The sequence below is a fragment of the Sparus aurata genome, chromosome 20, assembly GCF_900880675.1.
Source record: "Sparus aurata chromosome 20, fSpaAur1.1, whole genome shotgun sequence".
In the NCBI taxonomy this organism is placed as follows: Eukaryota; Metazoa; Chordata; class Actinopteri; order Spariformes; family Sparidae; genus Sparus; species Sparus aurata.
Genome location: NC_044206.1, coordinates 16,184,781 through 16,207,261, shown reverse-complemented (window position 1 = coordinate 16,207,261; position 22,481 = coordinate 16,184,781). Strand labels below are relative to the sequence as shown.

The 22,481-nt window shown below is 41.5% G+C and overlaps 1 protein-coding gene across 1 annotated transcript in view; it reads left to right on the top strand.

Annotated features, from left to right (window-relative positions):
- The first annotated feature begins 1,559 nt into the window (after positions 1–1,559).
- LOC115570572 (rho-related GTP-binding protein RhoN-like) overlaps positions 1,560–22,481 on the top strand; it is a 34,399-nt gene continuing 13,477 nt past the window's right edge. The window contains exons 1-2 of the mRNA XM_030399131.1: positions 1,560–1,910; positions 3,860–3,947. Coding sequence (XP_030254991.1) covers positions 1,806–1,910; positions 3,860–3,947 — 193 coding nt within the window. The 5' untranslated portion in view covers positions 1,560–1,805. The remainder of the gene's footprint in view (positions 1,911–3,859; positions 3,948–22,481) is intronic.

The window sequence follows — 22,481 nt, the reverse complement described above, 5'->3', positions numbered from 1 at the left end:
TTCAGATCACCTGTGTGCAGGGTGACGGAGACTGACTCCTGATTGAGGAGCGGAAGCAGCTTGGAGCATTCCTCCTCCAGGCCAATCATGGTGTGACGGCGCCCTTTTGTGAAGGCTTAAAAGACATCTGTCCCTCTCGCATTCTGAATGTGTCCCCGACTCACCGAGAACCTCATCCCCTTAGGTTGCCAGCCAGAAACTCTGGTCTGTTGCAGTCTGTCTCTACTGTAGGCTACGTAAACTAAATTTTGTTCATTGTGCTTTTACTTTGGTAAGAGTTTTTGTCACAGGACTACTTTTTCTACTTGTACTCAAATGTAGCGTCTAAAAGAGAAATGCACATCTTTCAGCTGTGATGATATAATGATCAACAAAAAGTCATACATTCAGATTTTACTATAAGCTTGAAAAACACAAGAGGGGATTGGACCATTAAGCTTTGTTTGTATGTTTACTAATTTCATAAAACAAACAACTGAACGACATCCATCACTTTGTATTGAGCGGACCTTCATTTGCAGCCTGTTGAAAAATTGAATGACCTTTTTCAGTTTGACCAGCAGGTGGAGCCAAACGACCTGCCACGAGGCGATTCTGCTGTGTTTGCACAGTCTGTGATAATACAGTGTATAATGTGGTGAAGTGAGACATGAGAGTGTGAGACAGTCACTGTGCGTATGACATAAGCGTGATTAGACTTCTGCACTGTGCTACATCTGAGTCTTTGTCACACTGACAAAGACACTGCAAATTAAACAGTTTACCAGAAAAAAAGGGTTTTAAATTCAGTGGAAATATGTCAGATTGTCTCTTCTGTTGGTTCAGCTCATTTTAAATGTAATGACGAGTTGCAGACGGCGGGTAACGAGTTTACACAGTGATGAAGTGAATACACTGAAAAAAGTCAAATTTCGCCAAGACAGCCAGAGACAGCCAGAGGAAGACCGGAAGTATAAGGACCATGGCTTCAAAGTAATGGCACAAATAAATACTAACCCAGTATGAATCATAACAAAAATGATGATAATAATAATGATAATAGATGTGTTACATTCTAAATCCTTGTCTATCTACCTAATATGCAATAATATATATTATATTAAGGCATATCAGTTTATCTCGAGGAACTATTGGCCTCAAAACAGTTTTTATTTAGTCGTCTTCTTGTTTTCATAAGTGAAAAATGTCTTTGATGAAATGGTGAAAATTATCATTAAACAAATTAACACTAACAATAATAATAATAATAATAATAATAATAATAATAATAATAATAACAACAACAATAATAATATTGATAAGAAGAAGAATAGGGATATAATACATGCATTCATGCAGAGGGAAAAATAGAAATAACAACAAACAAGCAATATTAGCAGGTTAAAGCAGTTTACCAACAACAACAACAACAACAACATCAACTTGTTAAATATACATTGGACTATTGAGTGTTGAATATGTTTTCTCCAGCCAGTCAGAAAGCTTTATAGTCAGCTTGTTTTATGTTCCAGGCTTTTATTCTGAATGCTCTCACAGGAAGCCGGTTTCCAGTGACGCTCCTTCACAGGTGTAGTCACATCTCACTTCTCTGGTGGAGCAGAGGGGCAGAGCAGTGCGCAGAGCATGTAGCCGAAACTCCATCAGACTGTGGTGCTGAAGTTTCTGTCCCTTTCGGATCTGACGTGATTTTCTCCTTCGTTGACAGCATTCACATCACTCAGAGCTGATCCTCAACCCTGAACTTGCCTGGAGCTAAATGACAAGTGGGCAGCGGCACGGAGCCACTCAGTGATACTCGGGGCACGATGGAGAGCAAGGGATTACTCCGCTGTAAGATCGTGGTGGTCGGCGACGCTCAGTGCGGGAAGACGGCTCTCCTTCACGTTTTCGCCAAAGACTCGTACCCAGAGGTAAGAACGACACAGTCTGATGTGAACACCTGAGTGATGACTGCAGCACAGGTGCGTAAAGCCCCTGCTGGAACCAGGCGGCGCGGCTCCATCTCCATCCAGCCGGACACTTACACTGACACTTCACTTTTCTCATCTGAGTGTTTGGTAATGAGTGATGACGCACAAATATATCATTAATTTATAGCGTTTTGTATTTATTTCAAATGGTTTAGATCCTTTCTTATTAGTGGGGATTGGTGATTTCTTTACACAGATTATACGCCTCTTTATCACAGACGTTGTTGGGTCTTTTATTTCTATAATAATGTAAACACTAGATGAACTGAGGACGTTTTCAGGTGCAGACTCGCGACAAGTGGCCACACAAATCGCCCTGTGGTCCGTGCGCCTTTTGCGCACAACGCGCGTAATCCGTCGGTCGCTGAAGGAGCAGTCTCTGCCTCTGAGAAACTCGCTGAATCACCACTTGTTTTTCTAGATTTTATCACGTCAGACATGAGGAATTACATTCCATTCTGCGTTCTAATGTCTTAAAAATGTGTTGTTGTTGTTGTTGTTGTTGTTGCTGGGCTGGCTTTATTTGATGATGTGAGGTCTTTTTTCCAGGAACTACAGCTGTACATAAGCTTATAGCTAACTGTCCCTGTCTAACAAACAAACAAACAAACAAACAATTCAATCAACCAGTCATGTGACTGAATGGCCTCTTATAATGTTTTCCAATGGGACTAAGATTTGATGTACGGAAGCTTATTGCTGCCACACTAGTAAAAAAGGAACCAATATAATGTTGTAACATGAGAAGTTTGTTGTTTCAACCTGATAACTGATTGTGATTTAACTTGAAACGTTTAATGTCATAATGAAAAATTATAATGTGAAACTATCTTGTTATGATATTAAAAGGTATTGTTATGACGTGAAAAATGTTATTCTATACAATATATTGTAATGTAAACCATGCTAAGATATAACATGAAACTTTTTTACAGTATAACAGTCGATTCTAACGTAATAACCTGAAACGTCTATGTATAACAATAAATTATAAAGATATAACGTGAAACATTTAATGTAAAACTCTAAATTGTAACATTATAACGTGATACATTATGATGTGTGAAACATTTCACATAACTATATAATAAATACCATATTGTTATCAAGCGAAAGTTCCTTTTCATAATGTGATAATATTGATAATAATAATGATCTGTTATAATGTCAATCGTTTCATATTATAATGTGAAACCAGTCTTTTTTTCTGGCAGTACTGGGCTTCCATACAACTGATGATATCAAAAAAGATGAAACATTTCACAAAATAATCTGTTAGACGAGAGTTAAATGACACGTTAGCTAATCAACCAGAAGATTTCAGGCACAATAACAGATTCAACACTTAAACCTGAATGTTTTACAGCCAGCAGTCAACATTTTAGACGATATCCACGGAGATATACAAAGCCAGCGAGGACACCTCGTTGTCATTAGATCTCTGTTGACATTTTACATAGGCTACATCAACAAAGGGAACTTTAATTAATAATGAAAATGTTGTATTGAAATGAACTGAAGTTTACTTTATGTTACATGAAAGGAGAAGCGCAGATGTAATGGACCAGCATTTCCCTCCGTACTTGTAGAGTTTTTAATTGAAACTCTTGAAGTGTTGGAGATAATGACATCAGAGCTTGTTGACCTAAATCTCTGAATTTGGAAATAGGTCAACAACTGAGAATTGGCCTCATCTACTTTCCACACACACACACACACACACACACACACACACACGATATCTCCTCCCTCTGATGTTCTATCGGCTGCACCACAGCTGCCTCAAATGATTAAGATTGTCTTTTTCCACCTACCGCTATCTTGATTTAAATCAGATCTTACCTCTCTGAGCCTTTCATCTAATTTTAGCCCCGCGTGTCTCATTTCAGAATTATGTTCCCACGGTGTTTGAGAATTACACGGCCAGCTTCGAGATCGACAAACAGAGGATCGAGCTCAACATGTGGGACACTTCAGGTAAGACGCGTGCGGGGTTTGGAGTTTTCGTATTTGATCATGCCAGTGTGATGAAACAGCTGACTCCTCCGAGTGCCTCGACAACATCCGGGCTGCGGGCCAAAAAACTGAAGCGAACCACAGCTCGAGTGTGACGGGGATAATCAGCCGGGAGTCAACTGTGTGTTTCTAAGTAATTTAATTTAGTTTTAGATGTCGATCCACCCTCAGCAGATGCAGAACTGGAGTCTGTTCGCAAAGTGTTTACACAACGTCAGCCCTGTCATCACCCTTCAGTCAAATGTACATTTCTACTCTCGGTTATATCAGACCTGCGAGAGCATAAACAACTTTTCATTCAACACTTCAAGTGGCTGTCACAACATAATCGCCACTTCTGAACACTGTAAACATCTAGCTGCATACATGACTTTAAAACAGTCACAAATAGACGTCGTGACCAGTATTACATGGCAGGTTTTTTTTCCAAGTGTTGAAACTAGTTTGTTATATTTTTGAGTTAACTGATGTTGATGGCAGAGTTGTTTGTCCACTCATGGTGCTCATTTGGCTCCGGGGAGGTGGGGGGGGGGAGCTGTAAAGATAACTCTAACATGTCAGGACTTGTGTCATAAAGATTTTTTTAGGCCGACAAAGTTTGCATTTCGTGGCATTTTTCACACTAAATTTACACAAGTGAGAGTTTCCGCAGGAGTCTCTCAGTCGAAGCCAACTTTCCCCCCTCTGCCAGCCTTCAGGCCCTTTTCGCATTTCATTTCCGCTTACATAACGACACCCGAAAACTTGTTCTCACACAACCGCGGAGAGCAGCTTTAACATGCCGCGTTCCATTAACCTCCGCCCATGCAGACATATGGACAGACCAGCTAGACGAGCAGGAGATTAAGAGCTGCAGCTGCTGAAGCTGGCGTTTGCCTGTTGGTCTGCAGTGGGTGAGGCCTCTCCGCTGTGTTTGAACAACACCCTCAGAAATTACTGGCTGTTTCACACACACACACACACACACACACACACGTGCACACACACCTTTCTCTCACTCAACAATTACACTAAAGGAAGGCTTATACAGTAATTTACTCCGCCAAACAGAAAAAATTCCATTCATCTTTTTGTGCGAGGCATGCGCCACTCAGGCCTTCATTGTGTCACGCTCAATGGAGGCTGCACATGGCGGACACAGCACTCCCAGGTTTAATTGTGCATACCTTTTTATGAGTAAGATATGAGGTGTTTTTTTTTTTTTTCACAGCAAAGCCTGGCGAAACCATCTCAATGAATAAATCCACGAGTGATACTGTAAAAGAAAAAAAAATACAATTACTTTTTAATAAGGAAGACTTTAAAAGGGGGTTTATGGCGGGATGCACACCAGCCAAGAGGTGTTTTACAATCTGGCAGCCCAAATACTGAATTCATTAATGGCTTTTTACTGATTTATAAAGCAATAATAACTGATTTATTTGTGTTTATGTAACCTTGGTGCAACTCAGGATGTATTCTAAATTGGACGGAAAGATGTGGAGATAAAAGGAAAGACCCTGGTGGTTATAGAAGTTCATCATTTTTGGAAAATGCAGAAAATGGCCATGGGCTGATTTGGCTTGGATTCTCTGGAAGTGACCTGAAGAGCTGATTGAGTTGAAAATGTGTCAACTTGAGCAACAAATTCAAGGGTCTCCCTCCCACGGCTTTATGAATTGGCTTCATAAATGTACCGGAGTTGCAAAGAAAAATAAGAGAAACTACAGGGCGGGGAAAAAAAGGGAGAAAAGGGAGGGTATTCTCGGCGAGTTCAGTCAGAGGTTGAGCACAAACACAAACACAGCCTCCTTAGATCCACGGAGCCGTCTGTCATACTGAAGCGAGAGGATCACAGAGCCGCGCTGCTGCCTGGTGTTTACCTGTGACACTCCTGTAATATTAGTGTGGCCATTCAATACACCCCAAGACCAAACCACCTCTGTGACAAATTATTATTACAGAGATAAAGCAAGCGATACAGTTTTTGATATAGAAGTTAGAGTCAGGGGGTAAGGTGGATATAATTAACTCGATTTTGGTCGATCACCAGACTGAACGATCTGAATTATGTGATCCATGTCTCACCTGAGCTGGCTCCCATCAGCTCTCTTAAGCCGCTGAGAGGAGACGTTGCCTCGCAGCGTCCCTGCCAGCTATTCTGAGTTTGTCTCGGGAGACGGGTGCACCAGCACCTACATCAGTATTACTACAATCCCCCCTGGTACCTTCCTCTTCTCGTTAATGACTGAATACAAGGGCGTGCGTGCTGCTGTGGAAGGTGCTGTAACACCCACCCTTACTTACATTTGCCGTTTCTTATGCAAACGCAGTTTGAGTGTTTGAGTTTGTGCATACTTCTTGCCGGAGTGTGTGTGTGTGTGTGTGTGTGTGTGCGTGTGTGTGTGTGTGTGTGTGTGTGTGTTCACAGGCTCGTGCAGGCATGCGTGAGAGACAGCAGGGCAGAATGTTTGCGAGCGTTCGGTTCGTCTGCGTATGTGCTGGTTCGTGGCGAGCCAGCATGTGCAGTTTGCATGACAGCAGTAAGCGGTCGGTAGTGAGGCCATCCGAAAAATCTGTTGTGCTCCCGTCACCGAACAGCTTCATTTTGAGCGCCTGAAACAACAGTAGACAGGGAATTAAACCACAATAACAAACAATTTCAAATCTGTATTATTAAATGGCTTTAACTAGACCGCTGTGTTTGTATTGGAGGCGGGGTGGTACCAGCCGACTGTCGAATTTAATTCAGAAAGTGGCTTTTAATAAAACAGATTTGTTGTGAGCGCCAGAGGATGCAAATACAGATGATAAATGAGAACAAACACATCAAAGATTTCTAAGATATAAGACCGGCGCTCCCGTGTGGATGACAGATAAGGAGAGAAAGAGTGTTGTTCAAGCTCACAGAGAGGAGCGAGTTTCAGGCAAGGTGCCAGAACGAGCCTCCGAGCTGCCCTCTCATTGTGCAGAAACAAACAGTGGATTTAATTAATCAGGCACTTGCTGTGTGACCAAACACTTGCCCCCTGTCTCCTTCATTCTTCATCTTGCTACACCGCCCACCTCCTCTTCAACCTCCTGCCTCTTTCCTCCACACCCTCGCAGGCTTGTTTTCAGACTCCCTGCCAAACTAAATTCCCCCCTCGGTCTCTGCGGTGTACATCTCTGTTGGCCTTCATGCTTCCCTCAATCTCTCTGCCATCTTAATCTCTTTCCTCTTCTGCCTTTCACGCTGGGTTTGTTTGTGACACCGAGTCAAGATTAGGATCCCGAAAATGTGAGTCAAGTCCAGATTCAAAGTGAATTCTTGGCCTTTGGAAACAGCGGTCGAAAAAGCCTGGCTTCACCTCGGGGTGACGTCGGAAGCTGTTCTGGAGCTTTTGATCACATCACATGATCCTCCTTGAGTTTGCACAGCTGTCATAGAGCTGGAGCTGTTCAAATGTCCGTTTCTCAGGCGTGAAGGCTGGCAAGCCAGAGGCTGCAGTTCAACTCGAGATATTTGGATGTTTTTTGACGAGGGACAACAAGGTTACAACATTTTTTAAGCATTGCACCACTGGATATCGGGACAATTTCTAGCCATGTTTGTTGCAACAATGAACATCTTTGATTTTGTCAGGTTTTTTTTCCAGCTGTTGTGACAGCTGCTGTATTTGTGTCAACATGGAAATGACATTTTTGACAGGACCTCAGGACATCACCCGCCATGTTTGTGATGACCAGAACAGTTATTTCAAACCAAAACGTGTTTTTTGCACCAAAATCTAACCAGATCATGAGCACAGTTTCAACATATCCATGATATGCAGAAACGTACAAAGCCTCAAGATTAGGAAATATTGCAATTATCACCTTATGGCCTCTAATATTTTACCTTAAACTGTGCCTTAGCACTGTGTATACAGTTCAAATATTACTTAAAAATCTTTTTCAAAAATGTCTGAATCTTAAGCCTCCTTCACCCTGTTGGTACTTGAGCCTTGAAGTGACGCTCTGGCCTGATAATCAGACTGAACTGCCATTTTGCTTCACTTCATTATTCAGTCTGACACAGTGTTCATATTAGCCAAGTCTGGTTGGGATGTTGCCATAGCCAATCAGTAGCGAGCGACATGCGCGTCCTTCTGATGTCCTCTTCAGTTGACACTGAAGCTGCAGTCGGGGTTGCAACACAGACATATCATAAGAAACATGAGAGTTACTCGTCCAGCTTGGAGGCCAAGAACGTTCTTCTCACCTCCTGGATCGCTCCTGCACATGTTCCAGCGTTCTGCCTTTGTCCTTGTTTTTGGTTTGTTCTTTTGTAAGAGATGTAACTTCTCAAACTTTTGTCAATGTCAGTCATGCTTGTTCGCATTTCTGTGGCTCTGACGCAAGAAGATAATGTCCTCAATCTGGATTGCGTCTAAAGCTCACTAAATCACTAAAACACAATCGTGTGGGATGATGATTAAGAAGTCTCGAACAAGGCTAGTCCATCAATCAGACGCCCACTGTCTGTTTGTATTGTATTTCTAAGTAAGTTTGCCTTTTTCTCCACTGATGTTGAAATCAAAAAAGTATATTTTAAATCGAAAGCCCGCTGGGAAACATTTAAAAATGAAAACACACTAATCTCTGCTCATAACAAATAGCTGAAGTAATAAGTCAAATCCTCTGTTGTGAGGAGTGTCTGCAATTTTTTAATGTGCAGCGGACCTTGTGGAGTCATCAAAAGACAATTGTTAGCTCCGATTACCATAAAGCAACAAAACAAATTAGTCTCAAATCGCGCGCATTGCTGATTGTGATGACACAGCAGTCATGCGGCGAGGGGATCTGCGCTCTCCAGATGAATGAAATGACAAGACGGAGAACTTAATATCTGCTTCCAGCCGAGCTCTTGTGCTGTGACACAATTTAATGTCTGGATTTCTTCTTCTTCTTCTTTCTTCTTCTTCTCCTCCTCTCTGTTTCCATTCCAGTCAAGGTCAGGGCTCCCACAGTATCGTGGCGCTGCCCTCTCAGCAGTCTTGCACTTTATTAGCTTACCTTGCGTTTCCTTTGTCCGTCCCTCTATCTGTCTTTAAGTCTCTTCTCCAGTTCTCACTCAGTTTCTCCTCTTTTCCTCTGTGACAAAAGAGGAAAAAAAAACAACTTTGCGCTGAGTCAAATCTCTCTGCCGATTGATCTGTTTCCAGCTCACCGTCCTGCAACAAATGATCTTTATCCGGCGTGCATGCGTGAGGTCATCTGCGGGCGACTGCGTGCCACTGGTTGTGATTGTTTACCCTCATTCCTTTTTCCTCCAGCATTAATCGCCCTCGAGAATCAGAGTGGTTGTGGTACTGAAGCCTAAAGAAAAGGCTTACAAAAGGGTCATGAACAATATTAATAAGTAGACTCCAGGGGTGACCTTTATATTCTTAATTAATCGTCCAGTGCAAATTATGAATATGCCTTAAAATCACCCTTTTTTTCCCGCAGAATCCAAAGTAATTACGTCTCATGTAATGATATGAAACTTGGCATTAAAGCAGACTTTGTCCTGGTTCACCTTCTAACTTTATGAGCGCACATGTGAGCGACTCGTCGAGCACGAAAGTGCAGAGGCGATATAACAGGGTCTTTTTTTTCACATGGCTCAATAAAAGGATAGCGTATATTTAAGATGTGCTGAAAGGGAGACGTGGTGCGAGGTTATTTTCCTAAATGGACGGCGTGTAGGTGGAGATTTTATCCCACCTGCAAGCTGAGCTTCAAGAAACAGTAGATTTTAATTGCAGATTTGAAACACAGCGGAGCGTTTACCAGCCGAAGAGTCACATGCATGAGTGAATGTTATATACAGATGCTAGATAGATGGATGGATGGATGGATGGATGGATGGATGGATGGATAGATAGATAGATAGATCTCTTAATTAAGCTGGTTTTAGCAATGCAATTCACATTTTGCTTTACTTGACATAGTGAACAGGAGTGCATCGATTTATGGGCTGCACATCTGTCTCGGCTGATAATCGCCTTGTTGACAGCAATCAGCCTGTTGGCAAATAAGCTGACAGGCAGAGGCTGGTGTGTATAGTGGTGGATGGGGCTGGGTAACTTTTAAAAGGTCTCGATAGCGTTACTGATACCTTGACTTTGTCACCAGCCGCTGAATGGTACCGATTTTATTAAGTCCGTCATAACAAAAGATCAGATCGTGGCTCAACAAGCACACTGCATGCTTTCTTGCCCGCTGACGCTGATGAGATGAACCTTCGAGGTGTTGAAATTTGGCTTAACGACAAGTCGTTTTTCGATACCCAACAGTACTCAGGCATGTCTGCTTTATGCTTGTGGTTGCAATGGTATGAGATTCTTATTGAAAACGCAACCAATCTTAGAAAATAATGCGGTTTCGTTGCATCGTTGTTTGCTGTGTTACATAATTGTGATCATGATTATTACTAACTAAAATGACCCTTAAAGGAATAAACCCAGAGGGTGTTTTTGGTTGAACAACATGCTTCAATATGTCCTGACAGAAACCTTGATAGAAACGTGAAATATATTTTCTTCAGGTATGATAACTGCCCTTCATTTCAAACCATGGTCGACGCTGAAATTGGTATATTGTTCCTACCCTACTCGTGATGTCCCTTTCATGATTTTGTAAGGCTATAGAAGTACTCAAAAGATAATTAACATTGAGTGTGTAGTAATATAGCAGGCGAAAAGGACTGTTGGTGCAGGCACTTTTCTAAAAACAAAATCTTTTTCATATAAAGAAGGTTATATTCTTCTTTATCTTCCTTATAAATTAGAATTATTGAATCAGTACTTGGAAGGGCCGACTAATTTCAAAAACATTTCAGTCAGTCTTTCGTTATCAAGTTTTCATTGTTTCCCCCGGCACAAGAGACAAAACATCAAGAACAACAATGTTGTTCATCAGTTTCGGCCCAGAATTTCTCAATTGGCATTTCCCCTAATTATGCTCACAACACATCTGTTTTATTCATGATACGGTAACACACCTAACAAAATTTGGTGTTTAAAGTGTAGTTGAACCTTCACATTTCACTGCTGCCGCTACAATTTTTGGCTGAATCCTGAGTTTAATTTTCCCTCCGTGGGCTGGCTGACGACAAAAAAAGAAGTGGTTGTTGCCTGCGGGTAGCTCCTGCCAAAAAATTGAAACGCAAGCTTTCCAAAACACACAAGGTTTCACGGCTGAGAAAGTGCAAGGTAAAAGTCAATAAAACAACCGGCCCGACCTGCAGTGTCGCACCTTTAAACAGCGAGGAATGGAGGGAACGCATTGAGGTTTGCCGCCTTGAACTCTGTCCTCGGGGCAGCTCCCTGCTCAGAAGCATGTTACCTGACTTGTGTGCTACTACCTCCAGGGCCTGACAAGTCAATAAGAACTTTGTTTTGACATACGGATGCTTGCTTGTGCACACACTCGCTGATACATATGCTGTGCAAACATCGCAGACAACGTTGTCCCTGTTGCATCCATCCATCCACCCATCCCAGGTCGACGGTGTCTGCGGCTGAGATTGCCTTTACAATCCATCATTCATTCATGAGCGGCTTTTATGACCCCAATTACATGCTGGCTCCCTGAAAGCACTACCCAGATGTGCTTCTGTGCGCGAGTGGCACCTGGCTCCGTGTCAGAAACGAGCGGAGAAGATAGCGCTGAAGCGTTTCAGAGGCTTTTTGGATTTGACCGCACAAAGCCGGGGGAACTGGGTTTTTAGTCCAAGTGCTGTTGTTTCTGCTAAACACGCGCAGGGGTGTGCATGTTTGTGTGTATGAGTAAGTGCTCTCAGAGATTAGAGGAGTTGGGGGGGAAATATATAAATAGAGACAGTGAAGAGACAGAAGGATATAATGTCGGAGTGGAGAGCCGAGTGTTAAGTGCACAGAGCCGTGTAGGAGAGAGCCGGCTGAGTGCGGACTAAACGAGTGTCAGTAAGTTTTCGCGGTGCGAGGACTCCGGTGCCCTAGTCATCCTGGTCTGATTCTCCTCTGCTCATGCAGCCCATTAGACGACCGAGGGTACATTGAAAATCAATGGCCTAGATGTGTCTCCACTCTCACTCCCAGAGGGACGGGCGCTCTGTCTCTGTGCTGCCAGTGCATGTGTAACTGAGCAGTCCGTCTGGGAGAGACAGCAAGTCTGAACAGAACTGAACACGCAAACTTTATGACTTGACTTTTGCACTTTTGGAGAGTCTTCGGCATCAACAGAACGCAAAATTTAAGAATTTAAACTTAACTTGTTCACTTCATTGCTCGACCTCTACCAGGCAGGCTTAGTATTTGCATCTTCCCTGCTCTAAAAATGTGACTTAACAACCTCAACTTTATATTCTTTAGGTTTAATTTAACTTTTCTTGTTGTAACAACGCTGTGCTGGTGGTCTTGGTTAGGTTCAGGCACAAAAACTATTTGGTTATGGTTAGGAAAATCATGTTTTGGCTTGAAATACCTGCCTTGGTTGCCACAAAGACAGGTAAAGATGTCCGTACACAGCTGGAAACTGTCCTGTGGTCTCCTTAAAATAATCTGGTTGTGTCACACTTGCAAATGTTGAAATGTGTTGATAATTGACTAATGCATTTCTGTATTTTTTTTTTATGAAAAATGTGTCAAATTATCTATCTTTCAACTTCTTAAATGTGAAATGTTCTGGTTTCTCAAATCCTGTACAACAGTAAACTGAATATGTTTGTGTTGAGGACGTCGTCTTGGTCTTGGACACTGATCAACATTTTGCACCATTTTCTGACATTTTACAGACCAAACAACTGATCGATTAGTCAACAAAATAATCAACAGATGAAACAACAGTGAAAATGCTCGTTAGTTGCAGCCCCAGTCCTTCCCTTGCTTTCCCTTCTCAAGCTCTTTCCCTAGTCCATTTTTAATAGGAATCTGTTCTCAACACTAGTCAACATATTCCTCTGTTTTTTTCCACAATGCTTGAAAATGTCTCAAATCATTGTGGTGCATAAAACTAAACAGAAACGTGTCCAAAAAGGATTGTTCAGAGTCAGACATGTCAAAAGACATGCATAAAAACCCTAAAAATAGAACAACAGAACAATAAAAATACCTCACAGACAACCCAAAGTAAACACATCCGCGACTAGCATTAGCTCTCTTGCTACAGAGCTACAGAAAGAGGCATTTTGAATTGTTTTCAGGCCACACAGAAGAGATATAAGGAGCCATTCGTCATTTTTTTAGACAGTGGTTCAAAGCAAAGCGGCTCTGTTGTTACAGTATACGACTGGGAAAAAGTAATTTGATTTTGTAGTGCACTTTGTTTCGACACAGAAACACACATGGAGGCCACTCAGGGGGTCTATCCATCCACTTAAGACCCTCTCTATCCCTTCTCTATAATGCAAGACGTAGCCATGACCACTCCATTCAACCCCCCAACACCTCAGCCATTACTGATACGGCTCGATGGCGTGTGACCCTGTTTCTGCTGCACGCGGAAATCTCTGCTAGTGTTTTCCTGCTGTAACGTTCCTGTATTTTAGTTCTGAAAATCTCGGATCACAAACAAATCCCCCCCCACAGCACCGCGGCGGCTCCCGACACTGAAAGGTTCCTGGTTGAGAAACATAGTTCAGTTCAGTGCCGTTAAAAATATCTTTGTCGTTACTTTACGAGGATAATTACGGGGAACGGTACATCATATGCTGTATGGTTAAGTGGCTCTCGACCTTTTTTCGTCTGCGCCCACAACAACCCTCTCGGATCCGCTCAAGTACCCCTTCATCGCCGCCCCTCGTCATGTTCTGAACATGTTCATATGAGCTGATTATAAACTGTGTCTTCTTTAACACTGTTGATTATGTAAAACTGGATGTTGACACGATATTGAAGTGATCCTCGAACTGTCTGTGTTTAGGCTTAGGCTTTTTTTCACCTTTTCGCAGTCATAGTATGTAGCAGAGGGTTGGACGTTTCACTGATTTTTTATTACTTTTACTTATTACCAGAATAAATGTTGGCGGTGCACGTTTCAGAAAGCAGGGATATGGTGAAACATTTTTTTATGCCGCGACTACGATTCTTTAGGTTCAGTTTTCAATGTTATGTTGTGACAGCACTGTGATTGGGTTCTGGTTATGTTCAGGCACAAAAACCACTTGGTTGGGGTTAGGAAAAGATCATGTTTTGGTTGCGACAAACAAGGACAGAGATATCCTTAGATGTCATCAACAACTGCAAAAAACAAGCAACGGAACAAAAAAACGTCCCCCTCAAACCGGATGCTCATTTCATCTCTAAAACCCTGGACTTGATTGAAACCAAACTCTGTGTTGGCCTGTGGTAAACAGCTGATCGCTTGTATGGACTCAGCGGTCTTTGTGTTGCATTCAGGGGCTGCTCGTAAATCAAAAATATTCGAATAAGTCGAATTCAAATGACAAACAACTTCTCAAAGACGTTTGTCTTACTTACTTAATTTAGTTTTTTTCTTTATTTCTTTATTGTTGTTTGTTTATGTGAAGCTAAAAAAAGTAAGTAAATAAAGTAAATCTACCTTCATTGTGTTGTTTAGAATTCACTCCCCCTCCCCAAATGAAAACAATACAATAAAACTGAGTCGAAGCCAGGCTGCTATATCATAGATGTACATTTACATGTAACATATATATATTGTTGCTTCAAATCAACATTTTTTTTTTTGTTTTTCTTCTTTTCAGTTGGCTGTGTAACCTTGGAATTTTCTATCCAGCAGATGAATTGTAGGAGCCGTCTGTTTTACCTCCACTAAACAGGATGTATGGATGGCAGGTTTGTGTATTCTCTGGGTTAAAAGTTGAGAATCGTCACCGTACTCTGAGACATACGGCCGCTCAGACAGCATATCAAATCGCAACAGGAGCTGCGAGGGGTTTAATGTGAAGGGAAGATGCCCAGATGTCAGTCTCTTCCCTCTGTCATTAATTTTAAGGAATCATGCAGGATTACTGCTGATTTCAGCTGAAACGCTCCTCTCTCTCCCTCTGTGCTCACTGAATCAGAAACATCAAGGGGAGCGTTTCCTCTGAAATCCAGTTACCAGTCTGACTCTAAACGACAACTTAAGCCTGATCGCTCCGCCCAATGACATTCAACTCTTTTGGTAAACACATTACCACTTATTGAATATTTAAAGAATATCATTATCATCCCCTGGAGAACCATATGGAAATGCATATGGGTGTTTGTGGCATGGAAAATCTAAATCTGTTGTCACGTTGGTGACAAGCACGTTGTACAAAGACTGTTTACCTCTCTATATGATTGGCAGCACCAGTGTCACTTGAACCTTCACGCTGCTTTCAGACTATTGTCAGGCCGGAGGAGCGATATGACAACAAACAGCCTGAACATGAGTCCATGATTTATGTACAGCTAAAATGGGTCATGTTCGTTCAATTTCAGCGTTGACGTTGGTCAAATTGAGTTCAATTAAGCACCTACACAATCTCGAGTTGTGTTTACTGAGCATGCTGTTGTTTAACCTGATTTGACAGTGTTACAGTTTAACATATACTCAATTGTGAGATTCTAACATTTACTTATACGAGCATCATCGTAGAGCAGGATAGATATAACAGGAATAGGTCTAGATGTTTTTCAGATTAAAATACTGCATTCAAAGTGTGTTGTGAGATAAACAGAAGACAAAATAATACAGAAGCTCAATACATTTCTTGTTATCACTAGAAAGTTCACAAAATCCATAAGATTAACACGAAATTATGTGACGCAAATAAATACAGTCAGTGTTGTTGCCAGGCATGTGCACAGATACGCGTAGCTCGGCGCCCCTGACCTTCCTTAAGTGAAGCTGGCTACAACCTTTGGCTCTAACATTAGCCTCCTGGCTAGTGTTAGCCTCTTAAGCCTGGATGAGAAGCAGCTTTCTTATTGGGTAAAAAAGGTCAAAACCTCAGAAAGAGCACTTCCCGTCTTTGTCTTTTTCTTCTCCTCGGGTCACTGCCCATGATGTGTTTTTGACATTTTGGCGTTAGGGTCAGGGTTAGAGGGGTTTTCTATTACAAGACAGGCCGCAAATCACTACCTCATCAAAGACTAGAATGTTTTTTGTTTTTTTAATAGTAAGTTAGTAGGCTGAATATTTTGGTTTTAAAAAAATTGGTTATTATAGCTCATATAGTGGCTGAGCCCCAGAGAGAGCCCCACCGCTCTGTGTCTTTATCGCTGGTTACTCTCCTCATGCTGTGTTGCAATTTTTACACTGTTTGCTCCTTTTTCTATTGTCCATTTGTTACGTGAATGCAGCGTCCTTTCAAAAACTACGTTTCGTTTTCACATGAAACAACTAAATGAGAACATCATACAAATACGTTACAAACACAAACTTTGTGAATTGGGACCGTTTACACAAAGCCATGGAAGACAGTAGACAGCCGTGTTCGCTGACCCTCCGTAACTAGTAAATTGATCTTGGCGGCGCGCCCCTTTAACTTCAAGGTTCGTGAGAAATCCATTTTATTATCTCACTCTGTGGATTTCTTTGTTTAAATCAAAATGAGAGAGCTGAGAATAATACATCAGGCGTAACACATCCGTGTTGAAATTATGGGAAATCTGAATGCAGTTCTGTACCTGAAGATGGACACAGAGGGGTGTCTGCTCTGCAGGGTGTATCTGAGCGTTTATGCATATACGCTGAGTGATTATTCACGCCGAGCCTGTGTGTGTGTGTGTTTGTGTGTGTGTGTGTACTGAGTGGACTCCATTACTGTATGATAATCATCCGAGCGAACGGGCTGATTTCTCTCCTGTTATATACCAGTCAGTCGTATTGTCACATGTCACACAGCAGGAGTGTGTGGCGGTAATTCTTCCTCTCTGTGGGCGGCGGCACTCATATGTTCAGGTGGTGGAAGAAAAACCCATTAATCAATAGCATTGCATTTTTACCACCACCGCCTCTCTGGATGTATTTCAGGGATTCAGACCTGAAATAGGCAGTACTGCTTCCAGAGGGCATGACTGTAACAAACAGGATTTTAATTTTAATGAACATTACTGTTTCGTGATGGAAGCTGGCAGACAAAAAAAAAAATGTCATCAAGCCGGATTAATAATGATTTTTCTGTGCAAACATCTCAAGGTGTGTTTGCGGTGCTTCTGAATCACGCGGGGCCGCAAATACTGAGCATTACGACGCGCAGCCTGATTGTCTCTTATCAGTCACTTTACAGCTTTGAGCTTGACTAACCAAAGACATTCCCTAAAATACAACAGTGGAGGTTTTTAATAATGAGTTTTACAAGTTCAGACAAAATGAGAAAGAAAGGAGAGATATCTCCGGAGCATTACGAAAATCACTAACAAGATTTACCATATTTAATGTAGAATAGATAATATGCCCCCTTTTCGCTTCATAATTAAGAAACCTGCCCGGTGGGGGCTCATTAAAGGTTGCTCATCAAGAAACTTTACTTCACAAAAAGTCATAAAAAGCCTGTGTTCCTCTGAGCTGAACCTGCAGTACCGTGTGGAAAAAAATACAGACGGGTGACGAACCGAAGAAAAACCTGAAGAAACGAGCGGAGAAACAAAAGGAAAGCAGACATGTGCATGAGATGTAACTGAAAGGTTTGATGAGTTATAAGACACCTTCAGAGTCACGGGAGCAGAACCAAACCAAACACCTGTGGAGGGCAGGAGGGTGGAGATATCAGGACTAGAACGAGTGCTTATCTGCATCAATTTCGCGGTGAATAATTATTTTCTTTTGTATTGTACATACTGATTAATCAAGAGAATCCGTTTGCCATGAACGATTCACAACCCAATTTTAGTTTACAGACAATGAAAAAGTGTAAGATCTGATTCATTTTGATGTGTTAACTTTGTTTCAATGGTCTGGGAAATAAGGAAAAATCAGTACATGACATTTTCGTCCTCGTTTTTTTATAAGTCTGTAGTTGATAGTCAATAGTCAGTAGTTAACCTGACATGCTTGATGATTTGTTGCTCAGCATCATCTGATGAGGAGCTGCTAGAAATTGTTTCGAAGAGGGCTGGTGCTTTAAAAAAAGAAATCATTGGCAGGTGGTTGGACGCCCAATCGGAGCCATCATTAACCGCGGGCTAACTTGGATCAGATCAACAAGCAAATCGATCAAACTCTCGCTGAAGCCCCTCGAGAGAAGAGCGAACGGTTGTGACATGACTGATGCTACAGCAGCTACGCTAGCCTCAGTGACTTTACAGTGATAACTGATTACAGGGTTCGTACGGGTTCTTGAAATCCTTGAAAGTGCTTGAATTTCAATGTTGTGTTTTCAAGGTCTGAAAAGCGCTTGGATTTTAGTTTAAGTGCTTGAAAGTGCTTGACATTATAACTCAACGAAAATTGGGATCAGACTGGATAATTAATTTCGGAAGTTTTTGCTTTTATAAAATCTAATTTTAGATGTTTACAGCATAATACAATGTACATAATTGTGATAAAAAGTGAAGAAAAAAATCATAAGTATATATATTCCTTTAGATACGTATTTTACCCCAGCAATAAGGTGCTGGAAAATCTTAAAAATGACTCTTAAAAGTGCTTGAAAAGTGCTTGAATTTGACCTTGAAAAATGTTTACGAACCCTGTGATTAATTAAAGTGATCAAACGCTCTCCTGTTCAACTCAAATTTTTAAAAAGCAAACTGAATTTCTCAATCAATGTGAATGTGTCACTTTCAGCTTTAGATCATTGTGACAAACCGTCAGTTTCATCACATCTGCACAGCCTGGATTGGTACGTCTTCCTACTGTGTGTTAACTACTTCTTCGTGGCATGTTCGGTGCGTTCTATGTGCGTCAGTTGACGTCAACACATGGAACTGGTGGGTGTGAAACTGGAGGATCTCACTTAAGGGATCATAATTATGTTAGAAACAGGAACAGGATGTACAAACCTGTAATGTAAGCCCGGCTTCATGCCATTTAAAGGTGGATTACAAAGCTTCTGGATGTATTTACATGTTTAAAGCATGTGGTTAGGTTTTGCTTTGCGTCACAGGAGAGTCTCTATCCATCTCTCACAAGTGGATTACATAAAGATGGGTACGGTCTCCATGTTTACCACCGGCGTGTTATTGTGAGCAATCGAAAAGCTCAAAAGAATAAAGGAAACACAGCCCTCTGCGAGCATGAGAGCATCAAATGCGCGACAACCCACTGTGTAGTCTCAGCATGGTGTATCTCGCTCCCAGACTGCTGTGTGTCACCGAGCCAAACGCTGTACAGCCGCCACACATCGAACACACACTCGACGAGTCACAGTCTCCTCACACTTAAATATATACCTGTATGTGATCTTTTACATCCTTGACATCTTCAGGCAGCACATTTCAATTTCAAGCACCCTTTTTCCCTGTAAATATTAAAAGAACTGAATTAGATGGGCTGTAAAGCGCCTTGAACGACTCTTATTGTCCTCTGAAATTGCATGGGTCCTCCGGTGGCTGGGCGTCTTTTTTGGGTTTTGTTCCTGATCAGAGGGTCTTTCTAGATGGAGACAGATGGGCTGACGTTTTCTTTGTGCTCCAGGAATCCTCCCGTGAGAGGCATCATACTACAGGTCCCACAGAGGGTCAAAAAAAATAAAAAAGCTCACAGATCAATACACATTAGCTGCCGCTCGAGTGCTGAGCATGGATTAGCTGACATCATGGAACCTCGGGGCTCGCAGCCTGTGTGTGTGTGTGTGTGTGTGTGTGTGTCAGCGTGAATTTGTTCTTATTACGAAGAGTCAGGAGAGCACTACAGCGCTACGACACGAAAAAGAGTTGCTGAATTCATTTATAGGCATGAATGATTTATTGATTTCCTGCATTTGATGATAACGAACGTGGAATTTCACTTACAGTCCTCTTCTCAGAGACCTTGATTGAAATAATAATTTGACACTCGGAGCGTTAAAGGGAACGGGTTCTTGCGTTTTTTGGAAACTTTCTTTCCAAGAGATTGATGATATTATTGAGCACCAAGACAGGAGGCAGCGGTGAACAGCTGGCCTGGCTCTAATAATATATAAAAATACAACTTTTACACCAAAGTTAGCGTTTATATGCCAGTTTTGAGATAATCCCGCTCTTTTTGTTCTTGTTCGCCGGGATGCAGTAGAAAGCCGTAGATCATTTACCTCATCGCAGTGAACTTATCTTAAAAAGTATTCATTGATAACATTCTGAATAAGACACATTGTTTTTTCCCCAGAGCTGATGATGGAAGTTGCTACGGAGTGAGGCATCGTGCTGCTTTCCCATCTTTGTCGAGAGCTGCTCTAAATGGATCACAATTATATCCACTTACATTAGGACTCATGTTTCTGTCCACCTGGTAATGTTAGTCCAATATGTACTCTTGTTTTAGCTTTATTTTGTTCTTGACCAACTCATCGGACACACGTGTGGCTCTTTAGCTGCTAAACGCTCCGCTTTGTTCACCAGTTAGCTGATAACTGTCCGTTTGGTGCTAAACAGGTAGCATACAGAACTTTTTCCCTAACAGTGGCAGCATTTGTTTTCAAAAACAAGCAGACGATATGATCCATTGTTAATACGAGAATATAGTTTAACCGTAGACTTTAGGGATATGTTGGTCTTTTCATCTAACTCGGAGAAAGAAAGCAAATAAGCCTATTCCCCAAAATGTTCTGAGACATTTTTAACATCCGTACAACCTCCCGTATGTTGTCAGGATGCTTGATGACACAAACTAAAAGCCTTTGACGGCTTAATTTTGTATTTTATTCAAAAGCCGGCATTGGCAACTATCCATTTTTGGCTCCGCTCGACGAGAGGAGGAGAATGATTCAAGTGCAGAGCGTCTTTAACCTCAGGAGAGTCTCGATGCTTGTTTATTCTGGCAGGGGTAGGAAGACTGAACAGGGGAGGACTTGGCAGAACAACAAACAACTATATTACCGCTGAAGGAGTACCAGCTAACTGGATACGCCAGAGAAAAGCAATCAGCTAAACCCGATAGACAGGCTGCTGAAAAAAACAGCTCACGTTGTCCTAATGGGCGGCCGGTCTTAAGAGAGTAAGTAAGAAGTAAACGCTGCAGAGAGCACTACCTGATCGGCCTTTTGAAAAGTTCATTTCTAAAAACGTTCCTGATCTAATTAACCAGCCATGTTGTTGTCTAACTCTGTTACGTGCCCTAACTTTTACGACCGAGAATAGAGTCCCACCTCCATTATTTCTGCTTTTAAAAAATTCAGAAGGGTAGAGAGAGGTTGTGTTTGAGACGCCGTTTCAAAATTACATTAAAACATAATGGAGTTTCATTGTTATTATTCATCATTGTGCCATTCTCTCTTTTTTTTTCTTTTTTGGTTTTACTATTTCTTTCCTTTGGAAAAGTTTGTGTGAAACTTCATTTTCTGGACCTGAGGATAATACTGAGATTGCAGAAAGACATGATGGCTAACACACCCTTGTCGACTCACATTTGATTTAGTTATTTTTCAGCCTTTTGTCTCAATTAGATAACTAAAAATTGCTAGTAGCAGTTTCACAGTTGCGACTAGAAACATCCATTCTGTGCTTTCATGTTAATTATGAGAATAATACAAGGCTTACACGGTTAACTTGTTGATAATGATAGTACATAATCATTCATTTAGCCCATTTAAAGGTGCCCTTTGCAGTTTTCGACCATTAGTGGCACTATGGAGCAGTGTTTACACGAGCAGGTTTTGTTTGTCATGCACACGGGGACGCGCATGCACGTGTCCAAGTTGGGCTGTGGTGATGACACGTCGCCCTTTTTCCCCCATGACTTCGCGCTCAGGGTGGGAAGCTTGATTGCTGAGATAATGCTATGCTGCTGTGTTCTAGGTTGCAAGCTGTATAAAAATAGATTCAATTTACCATTTGCCAGCTGATCAGCAATTAAAAAGACAATGAAAATCTGGAGGGCTAGCGGGTTATCACCCTCCATTGTCTTTTAAGTTGCTGACTACTCAGGAAATGGTGAAATGGTAATGTATCAGAATCTCTACGTTTATTCGACTTGAAACCTGGGACACAGCGGTATGAGATTTGAGCTTCCCACCCTGAGTATGATGTCAGAAGAAAATGGCCGCCCTGTGAATATGTGCCAGTATAGGCAGAGAAGAAGAAGACTTGTAGACACTGCTGGTTACAAAAAAATCTTTAAAAATCTGCTCTGAAAAATAAGGAAGGAATTACAATCAACATGTTTGAGTTGTTAGTGTAGACTCACGCCGATATCAATATTTGAGGTAATGATTTATCAGCCATTAAGTTAACATCCGTTTGGTTTTACAATAACAATTAAGTTTTTAAAAAATATGATGAGGAACTTTTAGATTTATTAGTTTTATTAATAAACTTTTTCTTAAGACAAAGAAGAACAAATACTTGACATTTCTGGATTGCAATTCTTTTTTATGTATCAGCAAACACAAAAACTGATACTGACATATCCATGAGCTAATATATTGACACAAACTATTTA